Below are 23284 nucleotides of genomic sequence, written 5' to 3'. Positions count from 1 at the left end.
GACAGACAAACAGAGACAGACAGGTACAGACAGTCAGACAGATGGACGGGTACAAGCAAACATGCAGAGACAGACAGACAGACAGACAGATGGAGACAGACAGACAAGACAGACAGAGACAGACAAACCGACAGACAGACAGGCAGAGACAGACAGACAGACAGGCGAAGACAGACAGACAGACAGAGACGGACAGGTATAGACAGACAGACAGACAGACAGGTAGAGACAGACAGACAGGTAGAGACAGACAGACAGGCGGAGACAGACGAAACAGACGACAGAAAAAGACGGACAGGTAGAGACAGACAGATTGACAGACAGGCAGAGACAGACAAACAGGTGGAGACAGACAGACAGACAGATTGTTGGGCTCACAAAGAGCATGGTGAACATGGTCTGGCAGACGTTGAAGGCGTGCCTCCAGTTGTGGTAGGTGACAGGCCGGTAGTTCTTCTTCACCGTGCACAGCCATCGACACATCACCTGCAACACCACCACCACCACCACCACCCGTCTCCCTGTTGTATCACACACCGCCACCCTTTCACCACCCATCGGCACCATCACCATCACCATCACCATGATCAGCAGCAGCAACACCACCACCACCACCACCACCCGTCTCCCTGTTGTATCACACACCGCCACCCTTTCACCACCCATCATCATCATCATCATCGTCATCACCATCATCATCACCATCATTATCATCACCATCACCATCAGCAGCAGCAGTAACACCACCACCACCACCACCACCACCCACCCCCATGATGTACCACACACCGCCACCCTTCACCACCCATCGACACCATCACCATCATCATCATCATCACCATCATCATCGTCATCACCACCATCATCATCATCACCATCATCATCACCATCGTCATCACCATCACCATCATCGTCATCACCATCATCATCACCATCGTCATCACCATCATCATCGTCATCACCACCATCATCATCATCACCATCGTCATCACCACCATCATCATCATCACCATCATCATCACCATCGTCATCACCATCATCATCATCATCACCATCAGCATCAGCATCATCACCATCGTCATCACCACCACCACCACCATCAACATAATCATCAGCAGCAGCACCATCATTATTATTATCATCACCATAATCATCACCATCATCATCATCATCATCACCATCGTCATCACCATCATCATCATCACCACCACCATCATTATCACCATCATCACCATCGTCATCACCACCACCATCATCATCATCATCATCATCATCATCATCATCACCACCACCACCACCACCACCACCACCATCATCATCATCATTAACATCACTCTCATTTCCAGTGTCCCCTACAAAGCAACATAACACCACTGTACGTCACACAATAACAAATGGCACGCCACAAAACTATTCTACCTGCATGGATTCTAAAAGACCGGCTGATAAATGAATAAGTGAATGCAAAACGCACGCACACAAGCACCCATACATACATGCATGCACTCGCAAGCAAGCGCGCATATACACACACACACGCGCGCGTGCGCAACCTTCCTCCTCCCTCCCGCCACCCCCCACCCCACCCCCCAACACACACACACAAACACCACACACATTACATGCAAACAAATCAATAGGGATTTAAATAGATAAATGTAATTGTTGACACAATTTTATCGCATGCTCATTCTCGTTTCTCAAAAAAGCCATGATTATTTACAGAAAAGAAGAAGAAGAAGAAAACAAAGGAAAGTTCATTCATGAACGGGGCTTTTTTTTATTTATTTATTTTTAATCTTGATATCATCGGTGTACAGGCTGACTCTGTCTAATCCACGTCTGGTCACCCTCCTCACAGTTTCACACGGTTCATAACGATAATCTTTACATTAACAAACCCTTTTTTTCTTCCCATATCGGTAATAAAATCAAAAACTGACACACGGACACTGCCTTTTGAAACCGCTCTCACAAACGTGTCTGAAGATCAGTAATTAACAAAAAATATCCTGAAGTGGACTCCAAAGAGGTGAAGGTTGAGCAGCAGCAGCAGAAGAAAAAGAAGAGAAAGGAGAGAAAGTAGAAGAAGAAGAAGAACAACAACAACAACAACAAAAAAGAACAAGAAGAAAAAGAAGAAGGAGAAGAAGAAGAACAACAACACAACACAACAACAGCAACAAGAACCAGAAGAACCAGGAGAAGAAGACGACGACGACGACGACGACGACGACAAAGAAGAAGAAGAAGAAGAAGAAGAAGAAGAAGAAGAAGAAGAAGAAGAAGAAGAAGAAGAAGAACAACAACAACAACAACAACAACAACTACATCAACAACAACAACAACAACAAGAACTACATCAACAACAAGAAGAGCAAAACAAGAAAAAAGCCGCTGGAGACCGGAAGAGGAAGCAGAAGAGCATCAGGGGAGGTAAGTGGCAGGCAGACAGACAGACAGACAGACAGACCTCGTAGGGCACTTTGAACTGGTTGAAGATGTCGGCATCCATGAACATGCGGACCGAGGCCCGAAGCGTGCCGTCATCGTCCATGAAGCGGTCGTCAAAGTCAAAGGTGTACAGACCCAGATGGTCCGCGCTCGGTATCTCACACGTCTTGAAACAACACAGGAAATATGTATGTTTCTATATATATCTCTCTCTATATAAAGAGAAAAAAGAAAAACAAACACATCAATCTATCAGATATTCCAAATTTTGTATATGTATACACACACACACACACACGTGCGCGCGCGCGCGCGCGCGTGTGTGTGTGTGTGTGTTTGTGTGCGTGTGTGTGTGTGTGTGTGTGTGTGTGTGTGTGTCCGCACGCGCGCGCGCTCGCTACTCTGAGACACTGTGGGAAAGTTCAAAGGACACCTATATCAGTTCATGCTCTCATCACGGAACGCCCTTTTCACTGAAAGAAAGAAAGAAAGAAGGAAAGAAAAAGAAAGAAAGAAAAGAAAGGAAAAAAAGAAAAGAGAAAAATAAGACAAGTCATGAAAAAAAAGAAACAACAACAACAACAAAAGAAGAAGAAAGAAAGAAAGAAACATTTTCTTCCTTTCAAGATGCCCCCCTCTAATGCCATTCTTCACATATCAATAGCTGTGCAAACACACGGCATGGAATCAATGATTTTCGTCTGTCCCTGATGGGACCTCAGCCATCCCACCAGACGGAAGCAGAAGACAGCGCATGCGCACGAAACAGACACGCACAATGCACTGTCAGCTGTGAGACATGGCCAGCAGGGTGTTTTCCTTGTGAGACAGAGGGAGAGCTGGCTGCAACAACAGGCCTAATGGATCATCCATCTCTTGTCATTATACAGGTTGCGGTTGTTGTTGTTTCTCTCTCTCTCTCTCTCTCTCTCTCTCTCCCTTTCTTTTCGGAAATAAACATTGGATGCATATATTCAACTCACCGTGTCCTTTCCTTTAAACCACACATGTTACCAACATTCATTTTGTTGTTGTTTTTATTTTATTATTATTATTTTTTTTTTTTACATCGTCTACATTTATTTTGTTACTGCCTCCTCCTCCTCCACCACCACCCTCCCCTCCACACCCCTCCCACCTTCAGTACAGAAATAAACATTGGACTCAAGCATATAACTCAGCGTGCTCGTTTTCTTCAAAGCACACGAGAGAACAAGTGAACCAAGAACATCAGAATTCTGGCTTTTCCGCTTGTCCTTCATCAACTAGTTTTGTATAATGAACCAACAACGTATGTGTATTCTCCTGCAGGTGCCAGCTGCATTGCTTTGTTCTAACTTTTTTCCCAGTTACACACGTGACTAAATGCCTACGTTGACCGAACTACGCCATTGCTCAGTTCACAGTTAGTATATCGGGTTACGACCATACTAGGCTCTTCCGTCCGAGCAATGCAACTGGCTCCCTGGAGATTTGTCTTCTGGACCAAAGTGGGCGGTACCGGCATAATTGACAGGACTCACTAGAAGAAGGAAAGTAAGACAATGGGAGGACAACAAAAAAGAAGACAAAAAAAATCAACAAAAAACACAACCCCCCCCCCCCCCCCCCCCGCCCCCCTCAGAGACAAGCGAAAGTTGTTTGGCAGACACACACGCACTCTCTCTCTCTCTCTCTCACACACACACATATTTAAACAAGCAAATAAATACACAAATTCCTACACCCACACTCACGCCCACACACTCAAACACACACAAGAAGAAGAAGAAGAAGAAGAAGAAGAAGAAAGAAAGGGTAAAATCCCCAAAGCCAACAGAAGCTGTGGCGAAGTGGTTAGCGTCGTCGACTGACGACTGGGAGGACGCGGGTTCGAACCCATTCAGAGGTGGGTTTTTTTTAGGAGTAGGGGGGCGGGGGGTCGTCGTTTTTTTCCGGCCCATGGCCTTTTCCGCCGGAAATCTGAGTGTTCTGTGAGCTGAACTGAGATGGTTGGGACCACATAGTCGAGAGTCACCAACGAATGCGTCTTTGGGAGACTTGCTCAAATTTCCTGTCCAACACTGACGGGCGCAATAGCCGAGTGGTTAAAGCGTCGAACTTTCAATCATGAGGGTCCCGGGTTCGAATCTCGGTGACGGCGCCTGGTGGGTAAAGGGTGGAGATTTTTTCGATCTCCCAGGTCAAAATATGTGCAGACTTGCTAGTGCCTGAACCCCCTTCGTGTGTCTACGCATGCAGAAGATCAAATACGCACGTTAAAGATCCTGTAATCCATGTCAGCGTTCGGCGGGTTATGGAAACAAGAACATAGCCCAGCATACGCCCCCCGAAAAGGGAGTATGGCTGCCTACATGGCGAGGTAACTAGACAAAACGGTCATGCACATAAAATGTTCCATGTCTGTCTAAGCGTGTATGTAAGCGTGCCTGAAATCTGATTGAATGACACAGGAAAGGAATGATGAGCGCCCAGCGGCAGCCGTCAGTCGGCTCTACCCAAGGTAGGCAGGCAGCCTGTTGTGCAAATGACCCCGTATTTGTAAAGCGCTTAGAACTTGGTCTCCGACCGAGGATAGGCAGCTATGTATGTAAGTATCCGTATCAAACCATATCAATCAATCAATCAATCACTACAGATGTCTGTATTTCGTAGCCTGATTGACGCCTCGCCGGGGACTCTCTCTTTCTCTCAGTAGAGTGGAGTTTAACCACCTATCGGCTTTACGCCCTTAAGGTCAAGTTGTTCGTGGCTGTGGTCTCTTCCATGGGGGTGTGACGTGGTCAAGGCGTTGGTCCTGTGGTCTTGTTCGAGGAGGGTCCTTGCTGTGTTCTGGCCGCTGGCGATGTCCGTGGTCCGTGCTGTGTCCTGGCTGTGTTCGGGTGGTGGAGTCCTGACTCTCTCTCTCTCTCCTCATATATACATCCCCCCTCCACCCCCCCAAAAAACAACAACAACAACAACAACACATAGCAGGTCTCACGGCGAGGGAGCTGGCCTCATCGGTCTGTGCCGTGGCGTGGAAGGAGAGGACCTCCAGAGCCACGCTCTGCTTGGCCATCAGCTGACAGGCGTTCTCGTACATCTGGCAGTTGTGGATCCCCAGGCCCGTGAAGATGGAGAACGCCTAAACAGCAACACGCACACACACATATATATATATATTTACACACACACACACACATTTTTACACACACACGCACACACACACACACACAATTTTTACGTACACACGCACACAGGGCCAGAAACATACACACACACACACACACACACACACACACACACACACACGATGGGACGCATGCACACACACACAATTACGCGCGCACACACACACAAAACATAAATGCATGCGCACACACACACGCATACACGGATAAACACACACACACACACAGAGGAATACACACAGAGAGGCACGCGCGCGCGCACACACACACACACACAAACACACACACACAGAGGCACACACATTCACACACACACACACACACACACACACAGAGGAATACATACAGAGAGGCCGCGCGCACACACACACACACAGGTACACAGAGAGACATACACACACACACACACACACACTCTCTCTCTCTCTCTCACACACACACATACACACTCACACACAGAGACAAACGTACACATACACTCACATGCACGCGCACACACAAATGCATACCTACATACAAACATACATACACACACAGACACACTTATATTCTAAAACTGTGTTTGCAATATTATACTGCAGTTAAAAAGTGCTGTGCTCATTTATTTATCAATATGACCAGCTGTACAGCTTATGCTAATAGATATAAAATGATTCATGTAATACATGAATGTTCCATACCATCACACACGCACACATACATAAATACACAAACACTCACAGGCATACACATACGAATACCCAAATCGTATCCAAATGAATCAAAACACTGCCGTTACTTGAAATGCCCAGTTTTGAGACTGGCTTGCTTCGTTCATATTTCTTTCGTATGCTTGCTTTGGTAATCTAGTCATTTTTTGTAGTTTAAACCAGAATCTCACAGTTCTTAAAGAACTATCAATGTAAAGCGGATATCTGCCTGTCTCTTCATACACCAATGTGTTTGGAGTGGGTTTTTTTTTTTTCTACTGACACATAAGAAATGTTTGCAGGCAAAAAGATGTATGTTTTCTATAACTTTAACATGACAGAGAGAGAAAGAGAGACTGTATTGTATTGTACTGTATTCTATTCTACTGCATTCCTAATTTTTGTCACAACAGATTTCTCTGTGTGAAATTCGGGCTGCTCTCCCCAGGGAGAGCGCATCGCTTCACTGAGAGCGCCACCCTTTGTTGTTGTAGTTTTTTCCTGCATGCAGTTTTTTTCCTTTTGTTTTTCCTATCAAAGAGGATTTTTCTACAGAATTTTGTCAGGGGCAACCCTTTTGTTGCCGTGGATTCTTTTCCGTGCGCTAAATGCATGCTGCATACGGGACCTCGGTTTATCGTCTCATCCGAATGACTAGCGTCCAGACCACCACTCAAGGTCTAGTGGAGGGGGAGAAAATACTGGCGATTGTGCCGTGATTCGAACCAGTGCGCTCAGATTCTCTCGCTTCCCAGGTGGACGCATTACCTCTAGGCCATCACTCCACAGAGAGAGACTGGAAGAGAGAGAGAGAGAGAGAGAGAGAGAGAGAGAGAGAGAGAGAGAGAGAGAGAGAGACAGACAGAGAGACAGTGACAGAGACAGAGAAAGAGAGACAGAGACAGACAGACACACAGACAGAGAGGCAGAGACAGAGAGACAGGGACAGAGACAGAGAAAGAGAGACAGAGAAAGAGAGACAGAGACAGACAGACACAGACAGAGAGACACAGACAGAGAGACAGTGACAGACAGACAGACAGGGAGACAGAGAGACAGAGGACCTCAATGATGTTGGCGTCGTTATCGTTGAAAGGCTCCCCGTTCAGCTTGTTGATGAGCTGGGTGACGCCGATGATGTTCTTCTCGCTGTTGTGGATGGGCATGCACAGCACGCTCTTGATGGGCTTGCCCTCCGCGTACTCGTACTGCGTGATGGACACACACGTGTAGGTCAGCACCCTCCATCGGGGTTTGTTTGTAAGCAGTCATTCATTCAGTCATTCATTCATTTATCTATTCATTCATTCATCTATTCATTCATTCATTCATTTATTTATCTATTCATTCATTCATTTATTTATTCATTTATTCATTCATTTTTTCATTCATTCATTTGTTCATTCATTCATTAATTCATCTATCTATTCATTCATTCATTTAGTTATTTAGATATTTATCTATTTATGTGTTTATTTACTTATTGGTTTAACTATCCATCCACCCACCCATCTACCTATCTATCTATCAACCTGTCTGTCTGTCTGTCTATCTGACTGTCTATCTATCTGTTCATCGATTTATTTATTTATCTAATAATCGTTTTTTAATACATTATCCCGTCATCTCTCATCCACCCATTCCACAATCAACCTACGCAGCATTAAAAAAAATGACAATGAGAGAGAGAGTGGGAGAGTAGGAGTGAGGGAGAGAGAGAGAGAGAGAGAGAGAGAGAGAGAGAGACATAGACATAGAAAGACAGAGACAGAGATATAGAGAGACATAGAGAGAGACATAAAGAGACACAGACACGCAAAAACATAGACAGACAGAAAGAGAGAGAGAAACAAAAAGACAGAGAAAGAGACAGAGACAGAAAGAGAGACAGAGGCAGAAAGACAGACACAGACAGATGGAGAGACAGAGACAGAAAGAGAGACAGAGGCAGAGAGACAGAGACAGACAGATGGAGAGATAGAGACAGAGACAGAAAGAGAGACAGACAGAAAGAGAGACAGAGGCAGAGAGACAGACACAGACAGAAATGGAGACAGAGACAGAGGAGGACGGAAGGGAGAGGGTGGGGGGGGGGGGAAGGAGGGGAGGCGGGGGGCGTGGCACCACTCACGGGTCCCTCTCCAAAACGACCGTCCACATCCACGTCTGGAACGTTGACAGGCTGAAAACACAGCAGTAACACTGGAACCACATTCTTGCGTAAACTTCAATGGTTATCGTTCCACAACAGAATTCAGGGGGGAAAAAAAACCCCGATAAACACCAGTCTATCGTCACTGCGCGTGAGATATGTTTCGCGTGTGTATGTGTGCGTGTGTATGTCTGTGCGTGCGTGCGTGTGTGTGTGTTTGTGCGTGCGTGCGTGCGTGTGTGTGTGTGTGTGTGTGTGTGTGCGTGCGTACGTACGTACGTGTGTGTGTATGTGTGTGCGTGTGTGTGTGTGTGTGTGTGTGTGTGTGTGTGTGCTGTGTGCGTGCGTGTGTGTGTGTGTGTGTGTGCGTGTGTGTGTGTGTGCATGCGTGCGCGCGCGTGTGTGTGTGTGTGCGTGCGTGTGTGCGTGTTTCACATGGCTCACCTCTCCTGAAGTGACGGCAAACTTGGCAATGTGGGCAGTCTTTGAGGCTGCAAGCTCTTGGACACTGTAAGAAGAAAAAAAAAGACAAATGCATAAACACTGAAAGACAGATAGACAGACAGACATATAAATATTTAGGAAAAACAAAACCAAAACAAACCCACCCCACAGATGTTGCATTGTATCATACCGCAATGTAGTATTCTTCAGTCACTACATGTTTACTTGATTGAAATTCTCTTTGTCTCTTGTATCCATTTTACAATTCGTATTATCTATACCCGTTCATTGGTTTACTTTATTCATTCAACATTTCATCGTATTTGTTTAATTATCTGTTGATTCATTTCGTTACTTTTCGGACACTGAATGAAGCCAGCACATACACAGTACTATTAAAAAACAAAAAAAACAAAACAAAAACAACAACAACACACACAGAGAAAAGAACGGACATGAAACGTGCTTAGTGACTGACATGCAACTGAGGAGGGAAGGAAAAAAAAAAAAAGGAAAAGGAAAAAAACCCAGTCTTTCCTCCCGCCCCCCCCTCCCCCCCGAAGACCAGCATGAGTGGTTTGTGGCACTACTGACCTGGGGACCGTGACGGTGCCATCCTTGGCACAGAGATGGAAAGCTTTGGAAAACACCACTTCCTGTGGACACACGGCACAGCCAATCAGGGAGCAAGACGAGGCGTGCCGGGCACAGAGAGAGAGAGAGAGGAGGTCGGGGGGGGGGGGGGGGAGACATAGAGAGAGGAGCGAGAGAGAGGGGGAGAGAGAGAGGGGGGAGAGGCGAGAGATATAGGGAGAGAGAAAAAGAGAGGAGAGAGAGAGGGGGGAGGGAGAGGGGGAGAGAGAGAGAGAAGAGAGAGACAGAGAGAGAACGCCAGAGAAAAAGAAAAAAACAAACACAAAAGGTATACACGCATGAATGGATGGACAGCCGTAGCCATTCAAAAAGTATTATGATGTATATTATGTTGTGTGTGTGTGTGTGTGTGTGTGTGTGTGTGTGTGTGTGTGTGTACATAAATTAGTGTTCGCTTGGATGTATATGTAAGGTTATGCATATAAGCTTTCGGTCTAGTCTTCAAATGCACGTTTTATACGTCGTTTTTTTGTTTTGTTTTGTTTTTGTTTTTAAATTGTACAGCACAATGTAGGATGTTTTACACGGAAATTCGCAAATTGAATCAGACTATTTCACAACAACAATTATAATAATAATATAACAACAACAAAATCATAACAATAATAATAATGATAGTAGTAATGATGATAATAATATTGATAATGATAGTAAACAACAAAACAACAAGAATACTACTACTACTAACAACAACAACAACAACAAACCAATTTTAAAAGATCTAAATCATCATCATCATCCTCACATCATCACAATCACCGTAGCAGCTGCACAACCAAAAAAACACAAACAGTACCTCTGGTGTTTGAGGTTTCTTGCTGTCTGCAGTCTTGGAGGGACGCTTGGGGTCTGCTATGGCTGCCTGGCCCGCAGTGGGATCCTGACAAGCACAACACAACACAACGCTGGCCTTCATCACAGCTCATCATCGAACTCATTGATCACAACCTGAGCTTGATAACACACAACACAACGCTGGCCTTCACCACAGCTCATCATCGAACTCATTGATCACAACCTGAGCTTGATGATACAGAACGCAACGCTGGCCTTCATCACAGCTCATCATCGATCTCATCGATCACAATCTGAGCTTGATAATACACATCACAACACAACGCTGGCCTTCACCACAGCAGTTCACTGATAATCGAACTCTTCGTCGATCAACCCAAACAAAACCTGATCTTGACAACACAACACAACGCTGGCCTTCACCACAGCAGTTCTCTTATTATCGAACTCATCCATCAACCCAAACAAAACCTGATCATGACAACCACATCACAACACAACGCTGGCCTTAATCACAGCAATTATCTAACTCATCATCGATCAAAACCTGATCCTGACAACAAATAACACAACACAACATAACGCTGGCCTTCATCACAGCAGTTAACTGATCATCGAACTCATCATCCATTAACCCAAATAAAACCTGAACCTGACAACACGCAACACAACACAACACAACATAACGCTGGCCTTCATCACAGCAGTTAACTGATCATCAAACTCATCATCCATTAACCCAAATAAAACCTGAACCTGACGACACACAACACAACACAACACAACGCTGGCCTTCATCACAGCAGTTAACTGATCATCGAACTCATCATCCATTAACCCAAATAAAACCTGAACCTGACAACACACAACACAACACAACACAACGCTGGCCTTCACCACAGCAGTTAACTGATCATCGAACTCAACATCGATCAACCCAAACCAAAACCTGATCCTGACAACACACAACCCAACCCAACCCAACCCTCGCCTTCACCACAGCAGTTAACTGATCATCGAACTCAACATCGATCAACCCAAACCAAAACCTGATCCTGACAACACACAACACAACATAACACAATACTGGCCTTCATCACAGCAGTTAACTGGTCATCACACTCACCATCCACCAACACAATCAAAACCACCCGCCGTCCCGTCACATTCTCGCTAACCAACCAGACCAACCCGCTGACTGTTGCTTGCTGGCTGCGGTAACTACTGAACTGATTCAATGCTTTCACAGCATACGTACATTTCTTTATTTAGTCATTGATTGTTAACCAAGCACTGTAGTCCAAACCAAATTACCCAATGAAAAAAAAAGGCGGAAGGAAGAAGGTAAAGAAACAAAAGAAAATGAACGAGGAAGGAGGGAGAGAAGAGAGAAGAGAAACAGAAGGGAAAAGAGATGGAGAAGAAAACGGAAGGCGGAAGAGGAAGAAAAACAAGAACAACTAAAAACCGAAAACAACCTCTCCCCTTCATTATCAAAAACGAAAAAAACAACAAAAAACACCCCAAAAAACAAACAAAAAAACTACTAATTTTAAAGAGAAACACACACACACACACACACACACAGGGAGAGAGAGAGAGAGAGAGAGAGACAGACAGACAGACAGACAGAGACAGAGAGAGAACAGTATCAACAACAGCAACAGAAATACAATTATGATGAGTTTCAGTTTCAGTAGCTCAAGGAGGCGTCACTGCGTTCGGACAAATCCATATACGCTACACCACATCTGCCAAGCAGATGCCTGACCAGCAGCGTAACCCAACGCGCTTAGAATTATGATGAACATGGTAATAATACCAATGACGATGATGTTGATAATAGCGAAAAGAATGGGACTAAAAAGAAAAAAACACAACAACAAAAAACGAGAACAAAAACATGCAACAATAATAAGATAGTGATCATAATCATGTTAACAATAACAATGACGATGGCGATCATCGGAGAAGAAGGAGGAGGAGAATATGATGATGATGATGATGATGATGATGATGATGATGATGAAGAGCAGAAAGACTACGACAAGGAAAAAGAAAAAAAAATATGCAGCATACTGGGGAAAGCAAATCCCGACATGAAAAACACGAAATGGCTGCCTTTGACTTGTCTGGGGTTCATTTCACATAATGCAAAACAGATGAACCTGCCGCATTTCGGAAAAAAAAGCAGTGAGACACACATGTCCTCTGTTCATTGTTGTTTTTGACCCAGCGGACTGCGAACACCAAGATCAGGGCGGAGAGAGAGAGCTGTTCTAAAAAAAAAAGAAAAAAGAAAGTTGTTTTAATGTCATCTGTACATCTTTATCTCGTTGCTGCAGTAAACAGACGTAACAGAATGGTGTCCGCCTCATTCCAGACAACATACTACCGTTGTGACACAGGCGGGTGCCTGTGCGCTGTTTCAAGTTTGGACTGCGGAGCCGCTTGTGTTACCATCCTTGAGAACACAGACTGTGTCATCTTTGGACTACGATGGACTTCCGAGAAGTCATTTTTCTGAAAATCATAAATGCACGAAGGCGACTCGATGCCCGTTATGTTAGGGTTAAAAAAAAAAGGGGGTGTGTGGGGAATGGCCAGCCCTGTGGTATTCCTTTCAAAACGTGTTTAAAAAAAAATGTTTGGTAAAATCATACAAAAAAAAAAAAACCCTTAAAAGAAACGCAACAACATTATCTCTTGGTAATTCAAATTGGGACGCTTTTGAATAAATGATAAGGAAAACAACATTATTTTGTAGTCTTAGGCAATTAACTGACATAATCATTATTGCAATTTTTATGTATTGCATACATTCTAGTGATCTTTCTGTTGTAATATTCTGTCTTGCAGTAATCCCTTTTTATTTTCCTTCGCTGTTTGATCTTTATATGTAAACGTTTCTGTCTGACAGCTATTTGAGAGCCTTAGTTTCGATTTTCTTATGCCTTGTTGTTAAAAGGATCTGGAGAAACACACAGATACATTTGTTACAAAAAAAAATGCATTTCTTTGTTTTGTATTGTCGATAACAATCGTTCAGTTGCATTTGTTGTGAATTAGAATTCTGCGGGGAGATCGATCACCTTGTAGTCTTCCTACTGCAGCCTCTGCCAGAGTTTCGATGTTGGATTAAGTTTTGTGGTTCCACTTGTTTTTCTCTTCTATTATCCCGTGCTGCCTGTACACGAGTGTTCTAACGTGTCCATCCTATGTACGTATATGTGTATGCGCCTTTCCGTGTGTATGTTGCCATATGTGTGGCTGGGGTGTGTGGGATGTCTTGTTGGGGAAGCACTCCTGACGAGGGTAGCACGGCAGCATGCTGTGCTCCTTAGGAAGAAGCTGGTTCGCAGCAGTCCCCGCCTGGCATCCAGCTCTCTCCAGATACTCCATGCAGCGGTCAGGGTGAGGCAGTGACCACGTCGACTGACCAGAATCGGACTGATCAGCCATTGTCCGACACGTCACGTCCAGTCGGCCACCCGTGGTGAGATGTTGAGGTCCTCATCGACTACGATGGACGAACAGCAACATGTGTGTTTCTATGTAAGTGCATTGGTATGCGAACCCCACATCTGTTAGCAAGATCTATGTCTGTCTGTATTAGTATGTGAATTTCTCACTTTTAGCAAGATATATGTTTGTATTAGTATGCGAATCTCTCATATCTTAACAATATATATATATATATATATATATATATATATATATACATATATATATATATATATATATAGAGAGAGAGAGAGAGAGAGATGTCTGTCTGTATTAGAATGCGAATCTCTCACCTTTTAGCAAGATATATGTCTGTCTGTATTAGAATGCAAATCTCTCACCTACTAGCAAGATATATGCAAGTCTGTATCAGAATGCGAATCTCTCACCTACTAGCAATATAATTATATGCCTGTCTGTGTTAGAATGCGAATCTCTCACCTACTAGCAAGATATATACCTGTCTGTATTAGAATGCGAATCTCTCACCTTTTAGCAAGATATATGCAAGTCTGTATTGGAATGCGAATCTCTCACCTTTTAGCAAGATATATGCAAGTCTGTATCAGAATGCGAATCTCTCACCTTTTAGCAAGATATATGTCTGTCTGAATTAGAATGCGAATCTCTCACCTACTAGCACGATATATGCACGTCTGTATCAGAATGCGAATCTCTCACCTACTAGCAAGATATATGCCTGTCTGTATTAGAATGCGAATCTCTCACCTACTAGCAAGATATATGCAAGTCTGTATCAGAATGCCAGTCTCTCACCTATTAGCAAGATATATGTATGTATGTATTAGACATATGTCTGTCCGTCAACTGATTGCTTGCTGGCCTGTGTCGTTGTCCGATCGCTGACAGATGTATTTCTTTCGAGCACCATGCACCTGCCTGCCTGTCCCACTGGCAATGTGCTGTACAAGCAGCAGCAGCAGCAGCTTCACCATGCAACCACACGGCCATATGTCACTGTCTCTACACCACGTGGGGCACCGCTGGTGCGAACGAAATCGTACACCATGTAAACCCGTCATGAAACAACAACTCCCTGTCAGTGTCTGTTGTGAAGAAAACAAGCATCGTTCAAAAGCCGTGCATATGCGCGCCCGCGCATACACCCCCCCCCCTTACACACACACACACACACACACACAGAGACACACACACACACACACGCAAAAAATATCTATCACAACACATAACACTTTCGAGTACAGCGAATTATTGCCAAAGACAGACAGACTTAACACATAAGCGCAGGCCGTGCATTAGTGCAGCTATGCATCTGCAAAACAGTTTCCGGAAGTCTTCCAAAGTAGTGAAATAAATAAATTATATATATATATATATATATATATATAAACAAAAACAAAACAAACAAAACAAAAACAAGAACAAACAACAACAACAACAACAAAAAAGCCCGCACACACAATAACATGGCAAGAAGTTTTTCAAAGTAAACCATACGTTCAACAACAACAACAACAACACACAATACAACTGCTCAGACCCACAACGACATTACAGATTCCCCCCCCCCCCCCCCCACTTCCCCCTCGCTCCCCCCCCAACCCCCCCAAAAAAGCAAACATACAAAACACCACAGCAACATGTTCAGAGATGAAGAATCAATACAGCAAGTGGAAGATGGATGTTGACAGAACTGTTCCACAGCCACCACTCCCCCCCCCCCCCACCCCCCCCAAACACACACACATACAGACGCCCATGTACGCCTTTTAGCGCACCAGGGAAAAACCTCCCAGAAAAATAAAAAGAGAAAAAAAATAAAGAAAAAACAGAAAAAGATAAAATCAGAAAATAAACTCCACCAAAAACATATAGACGAGAAGTTGACAAGAGAAGGAGAGACAACGTGGTAATAATCAGTGCGGGAGAAACAGGAGACAGTCGCGCAAAGTTTTCAGACACGCTGGAGTCGCTGGGAAGAATATGGATTTTTTAATGGACAAGAATGGCCACGGGTGTGATGGCATAAAAAGCATTCTAAATATTAAAAAAAAACCCACAAAAACCCAAAGCTCCACACATAAAATGGAGAATGGTACCAGGATGGCTGGGGTGGAGGCCGGAGGGATGGGGGTGGGGGGTGGAGTCTAGGATGTGGAGGTGGGGGAGGAGCACAGATCATGAACTTAAACTTTGAGTCGTTGACAAGGGGGGTGGGGGACGGGGGGGGGGGGGGACGTGGGAGTCTGCGTCCACGACCACAACCGGAAAAAAACAACAACAAACACAACAAAAGACACACGCACTGAGCTGGAATAAATCATGAGATTTTGATATAATGGAAAAGCGTGAGACGCCTGCATACACACACACTCACAAACACTCTGCCACCAACACACACACTCACAAACACCCCCCCCCCCACACACACACACACAAACATCCCCCCCACACACACACACTCACAACCCCTCCCCCAACACACACACACTCACTAACACCCCCCACCCTCCCAACACACACCCTCACAAACACAACTCCCCCAACACACACTCACAAACACCCAAATCCCCCCAACACACACACTCACAAACATCCCCCCCCCAACACACACACACTCACAAACAACCCCCCCCCCAACACACACTCACAAACATCCACCCCCAACACACTTTCACACAAACACCCCCCCCCACCCCCCGCCCAACACACACACTCATAAACAACACCCCCACCCCAACACATACACTCACTAACAAACCCCCCAACACACACTCACAAACATCCACCCCCCAACACGCATACAAACATGCCCCCCCCCTCCCCCACCACACACACTCACAACCCCCCCCCCCCCCCCCCCAACACACAAACACTACCCCCCTAACCCCCCGACACTCACACTCACAAACACGCCTCCCCACCCCGACCCCACCCCCCATACACAATAACAACAACCCCAACAACACCACACAGACCGTAAACATAATTACACTCGAGACAACACGCAGTCTGACAGATCAGAACCGTAAGGCACTGCTCAAAGACCGCAGAAATCCACTGCAGGCAAACACGCCCAGTGGAACAATCACCTCAGCGAAATGCTGCATCACACTATGTGAGCACAATACCCAACACTGAAACACGATAATGTGAGGACAAAAAGAAAGGAAAAAAAAGGCTGATAACAAAACGTGCACGGAAGGGAGCAAGCACCCAAACCAAGAAAACAACAACAACGACCACCACCACCACAACAGCAAACAGAAGTATTTAAAAATAAATAAATAATAAAATGCCTTGTGAGTACAAAGAGAAACTATTGGGACAAAAACAACAACAACAAAAGTAATACGACTGCAACCCCACTACTCCATCTTCGGAGGTGTGCATGATAGGCATGTTCTTGTGTCCATTACCCACCGAACACTGACATGGATTACAGGATCTTTAACGTGCGTATTTGATCTTCCGTGTACGTATACACACGAAGGGGGTTCAGAAACAAGCAGGTCTGCTCATATGTGTTGACCTGAGAGATCGGAAAAAAACCTCCACTCTTTACCAACCAGGCACCGATCGTTACCGAGATTCAAACCCGGGATCCTCAGATTGGAAGTCCAACGCTTTAACCACTCGGCTATTGCGCTTACCCAAATGTGAACATTAATTTCGTTATGCTCTCTCTCTCTCTCTCTCTCTCTCTGTGTGTGTGTGTGTGTGTGTGTGTGTGTGTGTGTGTGTGTGTGTGTGTGTGTGTGTGTGTGTGTGTGTGTGTGTGTGTGTGTGTCTCACCAGCCGCCGTGGCGAAGTGGTTAGCGTCGCGGACTGACGGCTGGAAGGGCACGGGTTCGAATCCCAGCGGAGATGGGTTTTTGCGGCCCACGTCAGGCTCCTACCAAGAGCTGAATGTATTATGGGCTTAAATGGTTAGACTGGGACCACACAGTCGAGTATCGTCAACTTCAAGGATGCGTCTTTGGGTGTGTTGCTCTAATTTCCTGACCTCCTATTTCTCGGGCCTGGTTAACACCGGGATATCATTATGACAGGAAGCGTAGAGTACAGCCTTGCCACGTCGTCCAAAACCTGAATGGACATCCATAGCAGCATCGTCATCATCATCGTGATCTTGCTCCTTCATCAACATCATCATCATCATCTCTCTCTCTCTCTTTTCTGCGCAAGAATTCTGTCTATTTTTTTCTCTTTTTCGGTCTTATTCATTAAATGTTAGAGAATATAATACAGAGCTGTCTGGCATAATGAGACGCTTAGATACACAGCATACATGCAGAAAAGTTATACTCATTATACTTACATGATACATGAATTAGCAAGGCTTGCCTTGAAATATTTTCCCCCTTGAGGTATCTGATTTTACTCCTGTCTTCAGTTCTTTTTTTTTTTTTCCACCGCGCAGGCCTTTGCTATATCTTCATTTGTGCGTTCATTTACTTAATGGCGCTCTTGCACGAAATACATGTTGGCCTTGTGCAACAACTGCACTTGCATGGTATGTGTGCTGTGTATTTGCACTACCTATATCACTTTTCCCACTTTATGAAGGGGAAAAAAACAAAAAAACAATCAAGCTTATCATTTTCATCATTAAAAGATCTCTCTCTGTCTCTCTCGTGAACAACGAATAAAACTATAACCTCAAGCAAACACTCTGACAAATACACACACACCGATTCACACGACAGTGGTTAAGTTGTACCACAGAAAACAAACTCAAGACAAAAACATCTGTGCCATGATGTGTTACAAAAAGAACGGAAAAGAAAGTCCGCCAGGAGAGAGGAGAAAGTTGGAGAGCAGATGAATGGGATGGACAGGTATTAAGGTAAAAGAAAACAGGGCAAGGAGCTGATGAAGAGTAGGGGTGGAAGAATAATGAAAGAGAGGAAAGGACAAAGAACTGATGAAGTGAAGGCATGGAAGGAGAAGAACAAAGAAGAAAGGAAAAAAGAACTGATGAAGTGAAGGCATGGAAGGAGAAGAACAAAGAGGAAAGGACAAAGAACTTATGAAGGGATGGGAAGGGAGACAGGGTGTGAGGTGGTAAGGAGGCGGGAGGGGGGGGGGGGGGCATGGGGGTTGGGGGGGGGAGGTGTAAGCAGAAAACACCAGAGCCAGGAAAGGCTGAGTCAGAGCCATGTCTGTGCTGTCCTGGAGCACACAGAACACAGACTGGACAACGGGTCGAACACAGAAGTCGACATCCAGGACCACGTGGTTCAAGTAAGGCAGGTGTCTACACCCTTGGGGTCTGGCCCACGGAGGAAGGGGGAGGAGAGGGACAGCAATCTGGACACACCTTGTGGGAGGAGGGGAAGAAGGCGAGAAAAAACACCTAACCCTAACTGACCTGAAGAAGAAGAAGAGGTTCAGTTACTCAAGGAGGCGTCACAGCGATCGGACAAATCCATATACGCTACACCAGTATACACTGCCTGACCAGTAACGTAAGCCAACGGGCTTAGTCATGCCTTGAGAAAAAAAACGGAAACGGATACATAAACAAATAAATGGATAAGTCTCCAAATTACATAAACAAATAAATGGATAAGTCACCAAATTAATGAACAAAATAAACTGGAATAAATAAACAGATTAATCTAAAATGAAAAGAACAGAAAACTATGCGAGCAAATAGATAAAGAAATGAAATATAGAATTTAAAAAAAAAAAAAAGACATTAAAGGAAGAAGAAGAAGAAGAAAACGGAGATAAAATCAGCGCAGGGGGAATAGGCAAAGACAAAGAAACGTTGGTCAGTTTTGGTGAGAGGGAGGGGGTGGGGGCTGGAGAGAGAGAGAGAGAGGGATAACAGTAGTAGCTAAAAGCCATGGACAGCAAAACTGGTTAAAAACAGAAGCACCCAGAAACAAGGCCAACAGCAGACAAACGGAAAGATGCTGTCAGTAAGACAAGACACCGCGTTCTTACTCGCCAGAACGACAGTCCAGCTAGCAGAAGTGGACGAGGAGAAGGAGGAGGAGAAGGAGAAGGAGGAGGAGGAGGAGGGCAGACTGAAGAGGTCTCCCACCGGTTTACCTGCATGGACGTGACCAGCGAGGTGCGTGAGTAAGAGCCCAGACGACCCAAGAAACTCTGCGTGAAGTGTGTTATGTCCTGCACAGACACGTTCCCCCGATACAACGGCCAAGGGCGTCACCACCCACCTCACAAAGCAGAGACAAACAACAAACACACCAACACCAACAATGACAAACAACACTGACACACCCACCTCACAAACGAGAGACAAACAATACACACCAACACCAACAATGACAAACAACACTGACACACCCACCTCACAAACGAGAGACAAACAACAATACACACCAACACCAACAATGACAAACAAACAACAAACTAACACACCCACCTCACAAACGACAGACAAACAGCAAACACACCAACACCAACAATGACAAACAACAACAATGACAGACAAACAACAAACTAACACACCCACTTCAGAAATAAGAAAAAAACAACAAACACACCCACACCAACAATGACAAACAACAAACTAACATACCCACCTCACAAACGACAGACAAACAGCAAACACACCAACACCTACAATGACAAACAAACAACACTAATACACCCACCTCAGAAATAAGCGAAACACAACAAACACACCAACACCGACAATGACAAACAAACAATAAACTAACACACCCACCTCTGAAATAAGAGAAAACAACAAAACACACTAACACCCAGAATGAGAAACAAACAACAACACTAACACATCCACCTCTAAACCAGAGACAAACAACAAACACACCAACACCATCAATGACAAACAAACAACAACACTAACACACCCACCTCACAAACAACAGACAAACAAAAAACACACCAATACCAACAATGACAAACAACAACACTGACACACCCACCTCACAAACGAGAGACAAACAACAAACACACCAACACCAACAATGACAGACAAACAACAAACTAACACACCCACCTCACATACGAAAGACAAACAACAAACACACCCACACCAACAATGACAAACAACAAACTAACACAACCAACCCACAAACGAACGACAAACAAACAACAAACACACCCACCCGAACAATGACAAGCAAGCAGGACAGATTCAGTACACGCTGAATACCCGTGTTTCAGTTTACTCCATTTGTTGTGTTCATGAACCAGACACTGCAAACACCACGACTGACAGCAAAGAAAAAAAATCAATTTATTTGTCTTTTTTTTTTCTTGTCTACTTCCCCATCTTCTTCAACAAGCACGGAGAGTTACAGAATATGGGATTGTTTAAAACTGTGTGATGAAGCACACGGATGATGATGCTGGCAAAGTATACCTGTTGTATAATACAATGTGAAGCATATCGCAGTACATTCTCTGTGTAACTGCATGCGTTCTATTAATAGCCTGCGTTGTTTCCTGGTATACCACGGATACATATCGCTATCTTTACAATAGATTTGGTGTTACTGACAAAGACCTAACAAACGTTTGTCCTCCAAACTGTCAGTCCCAAGCGCAAAAAGGAACAGCACCTCTAATTCCTGGATTTTCCACTCTGAAGGAACACCAAGACGGTACTAAACCTGTTGAGAAAATGTCAACAGGACAGGTGATTTATTTCTAAGAGGAAATTTCGTTATGTTTTGTTTTTTCCCCCAATGGCTGTCATGCCTGTAATGGGTCGCTTCTGTTGTGAATCGTCTCTGTCAAGTTAAACACTGTGTTCATTACCATCAGTCTAAATAGCTGGAGCAGAGTTATTTTACTCCAATATTCCCCACAGAAAGTAAAATAATAATAATAATAATAATAATAAAAAATAAAATAAAAAGAAGAAAAGAAAAAAGAAACGCAATCAAACACTACACTGCCGCGCGTGCTCAAAATCTATCTTACCTGTTTGTCCACAGTGCTCAGTTACCGTTTCTTAATTAGTGATCACAGTTATGACGAAAACAATAACATGAAAGAGGTCTTTGTGAGTCTCCTTTAATTTAAACATCTTGAAATTAGACCTTTAAAGGAAATGAGAAATAGATGTCCAGGCTGTATGCTCTATGGATGACGGAATGAACGAACGAATACATAAGTATATAGATAAAGAGCAACCGAAAATCTATGTCCAACCCGAATTCTGCGCATCATGATCAATCGTGTCAAGGAGGATGATAGTGCAAACAGAGGAGAAAAACGACAACAACAAACATATTTCCACACACTGTAGATCTCAGAAGATGATCAGAGCAGGCATCCAACGTATGAAGAACGACACACAAGACACAAGAGGCTGTGCACCGTGGTTGTAGCATGCCCATACTAATCGCACTAGTTACGCCTGTCTCAGACGGGGTGTTGGAGTGACGGTTCCACGCCGAGTGTTGGCTGCAGGGCGCGCGGAAATGGACCAGCCTCTGATCTCATTTTGTCCAGTGACAGTTGCTCAAGAACATCTGTGGAGGAATGAGCGAGCTGTGGATGAGTCGTATTTTATCCAGTGACAGTTCACCGAGAACCACAATGAAGGTGTGAGGGATTGGTGAATGATCTGTGTTTGTCCGGCGACAATTGACCGGAAAACAATTTTGGAGGGATCATAACGGAGTGGCGTGTGATCTATATTTCAGCCAGTGACAGTTGATTCAGAAAAAAACGAGGAAGGGATAATGGAATAATGCATGGTCTGTGCTCGTCCAACGACAGCTGACCGAGAAAAACAGTGAAGGGATAAAGGAACGTTTTTGACATGTATTCCTCCGGCGACAGTTGACCGAGGAAAACGGTGAAAGGATAATAATGTGGGTATCTTCTGGCGACAGCTGACCGAGGGAAACGGTGAATGGATAATAATGTGTGTATCTTCCGGCGACAGCTGACCGAGGAAAACGGTGAAATGATAATAATGTGTATATCTTCCGGCGACAGTTGACCGAGGAAAACGGTGAAATGATAATGTGTATATCTTCCGGCGACAGTTGACTGAGGAAAACGGTGAAAGGATATGGGAGTATAGTCTGTATATCTTCCGGCCACAGCTGACCAAGAAAAAAAAACTGTGAAAGGATAAGGGATTGGTGTCTAATCTGTATTTCGTCCGGCGACAGTTGACCGAGGAAAATGGTGAAGGGATAAAAGGGTGGTGTGTGATCCCAGTTCATTAAGCAGCACACCAGACCGAGACGGGCCAGGGACGATCAGTGGTCTATGATCTCCATTATTCGCCCACTCAGCGACGTGTGAATTAAATGGGAAGGGAAATGTGAATGATCCGGCAATGTCCGACCGAGGTAGGCAGAGCTAATTTCCCATTGATCGATTGCATTTCAGTTGCACAGGTGTGGCGTGGAGCGGGGCCGGTGGCGGCGTTCGTTTGGCATACGAACGTTTCAGAAAGCACAAGAAAAGAC

At 44.6% G+C, this 23284-nt stretch overlaps 1 protein-coding gene across 5 annotated transcripts in view; it reads right to left on the bottom strand.

The window, feature by feature from the left end:
• LOC143279375 (cGMP-specific 3',5'-cyclic phosphodiesterase-like) overlaps positions 1-23284 on the bottom strand; it is a 206681-nt gene that overhangs the window by 21118 nt on the left and 162279 nt on the right. For 3 of the 5 annotated variants that reach the window (XM_076583406.1, XM_076583405.1, XM_076583409.1), the window contains exons 6-14: positions 19911-19988; positions 10363-10446; positions 9507-9568; positions 8913-8976; positions 8448-8498; positions 7381-7524; positions 5438-5581; positions 2474-2620; positions 379-486 (exon numbers count right to left, since the gene is read on the bottom strand). In XM_076583406.1, coding sequence (XP_076439521.1) covers positions 379-486; positions 2474-2620; positions 5438-5581; positions 7381-7524; positions 8448-8498; positions 8913-8976; positions 9507-9568; positions 10363-10446; positions 19911-19988 — 882 coding nt within the window. The remainder of the gene's footprint in view (positions 1-378; positions 487-2473; positions 2621-5437; positions 5582-7380; positions 7525-8447; positions 8499-8912; positions 8977-9506; positions 9569-10362; positions 10447-19910; positions 19989-23284) is intronic. The other 2 variants (XM_076583407.1, XM_076583408.1) reach the window with 1 other exon arrangement.

The sequence above is a fragment of the Babylonia areolata genome, chromosome 2, assembly GCF_041734735.1.
Source record: "Babylonia areolata isolate BAREFJ2019XMU chromosome 2, ASM4173473v1, whole genome shotgun sequence".
In the NCBI taxonomy this organism is placed as follows: domain Eukaryota; kingdom Metazoa; phylum Mollusca; class Gastropoda; order Neogastropoda; family Buccinidae; genus Babylonia; species Babylonia areolata.
Note: the sequence above shows the minus strand (reverse complement) of the source record. Positions and strands in the feature narration are given on the sequence as shown.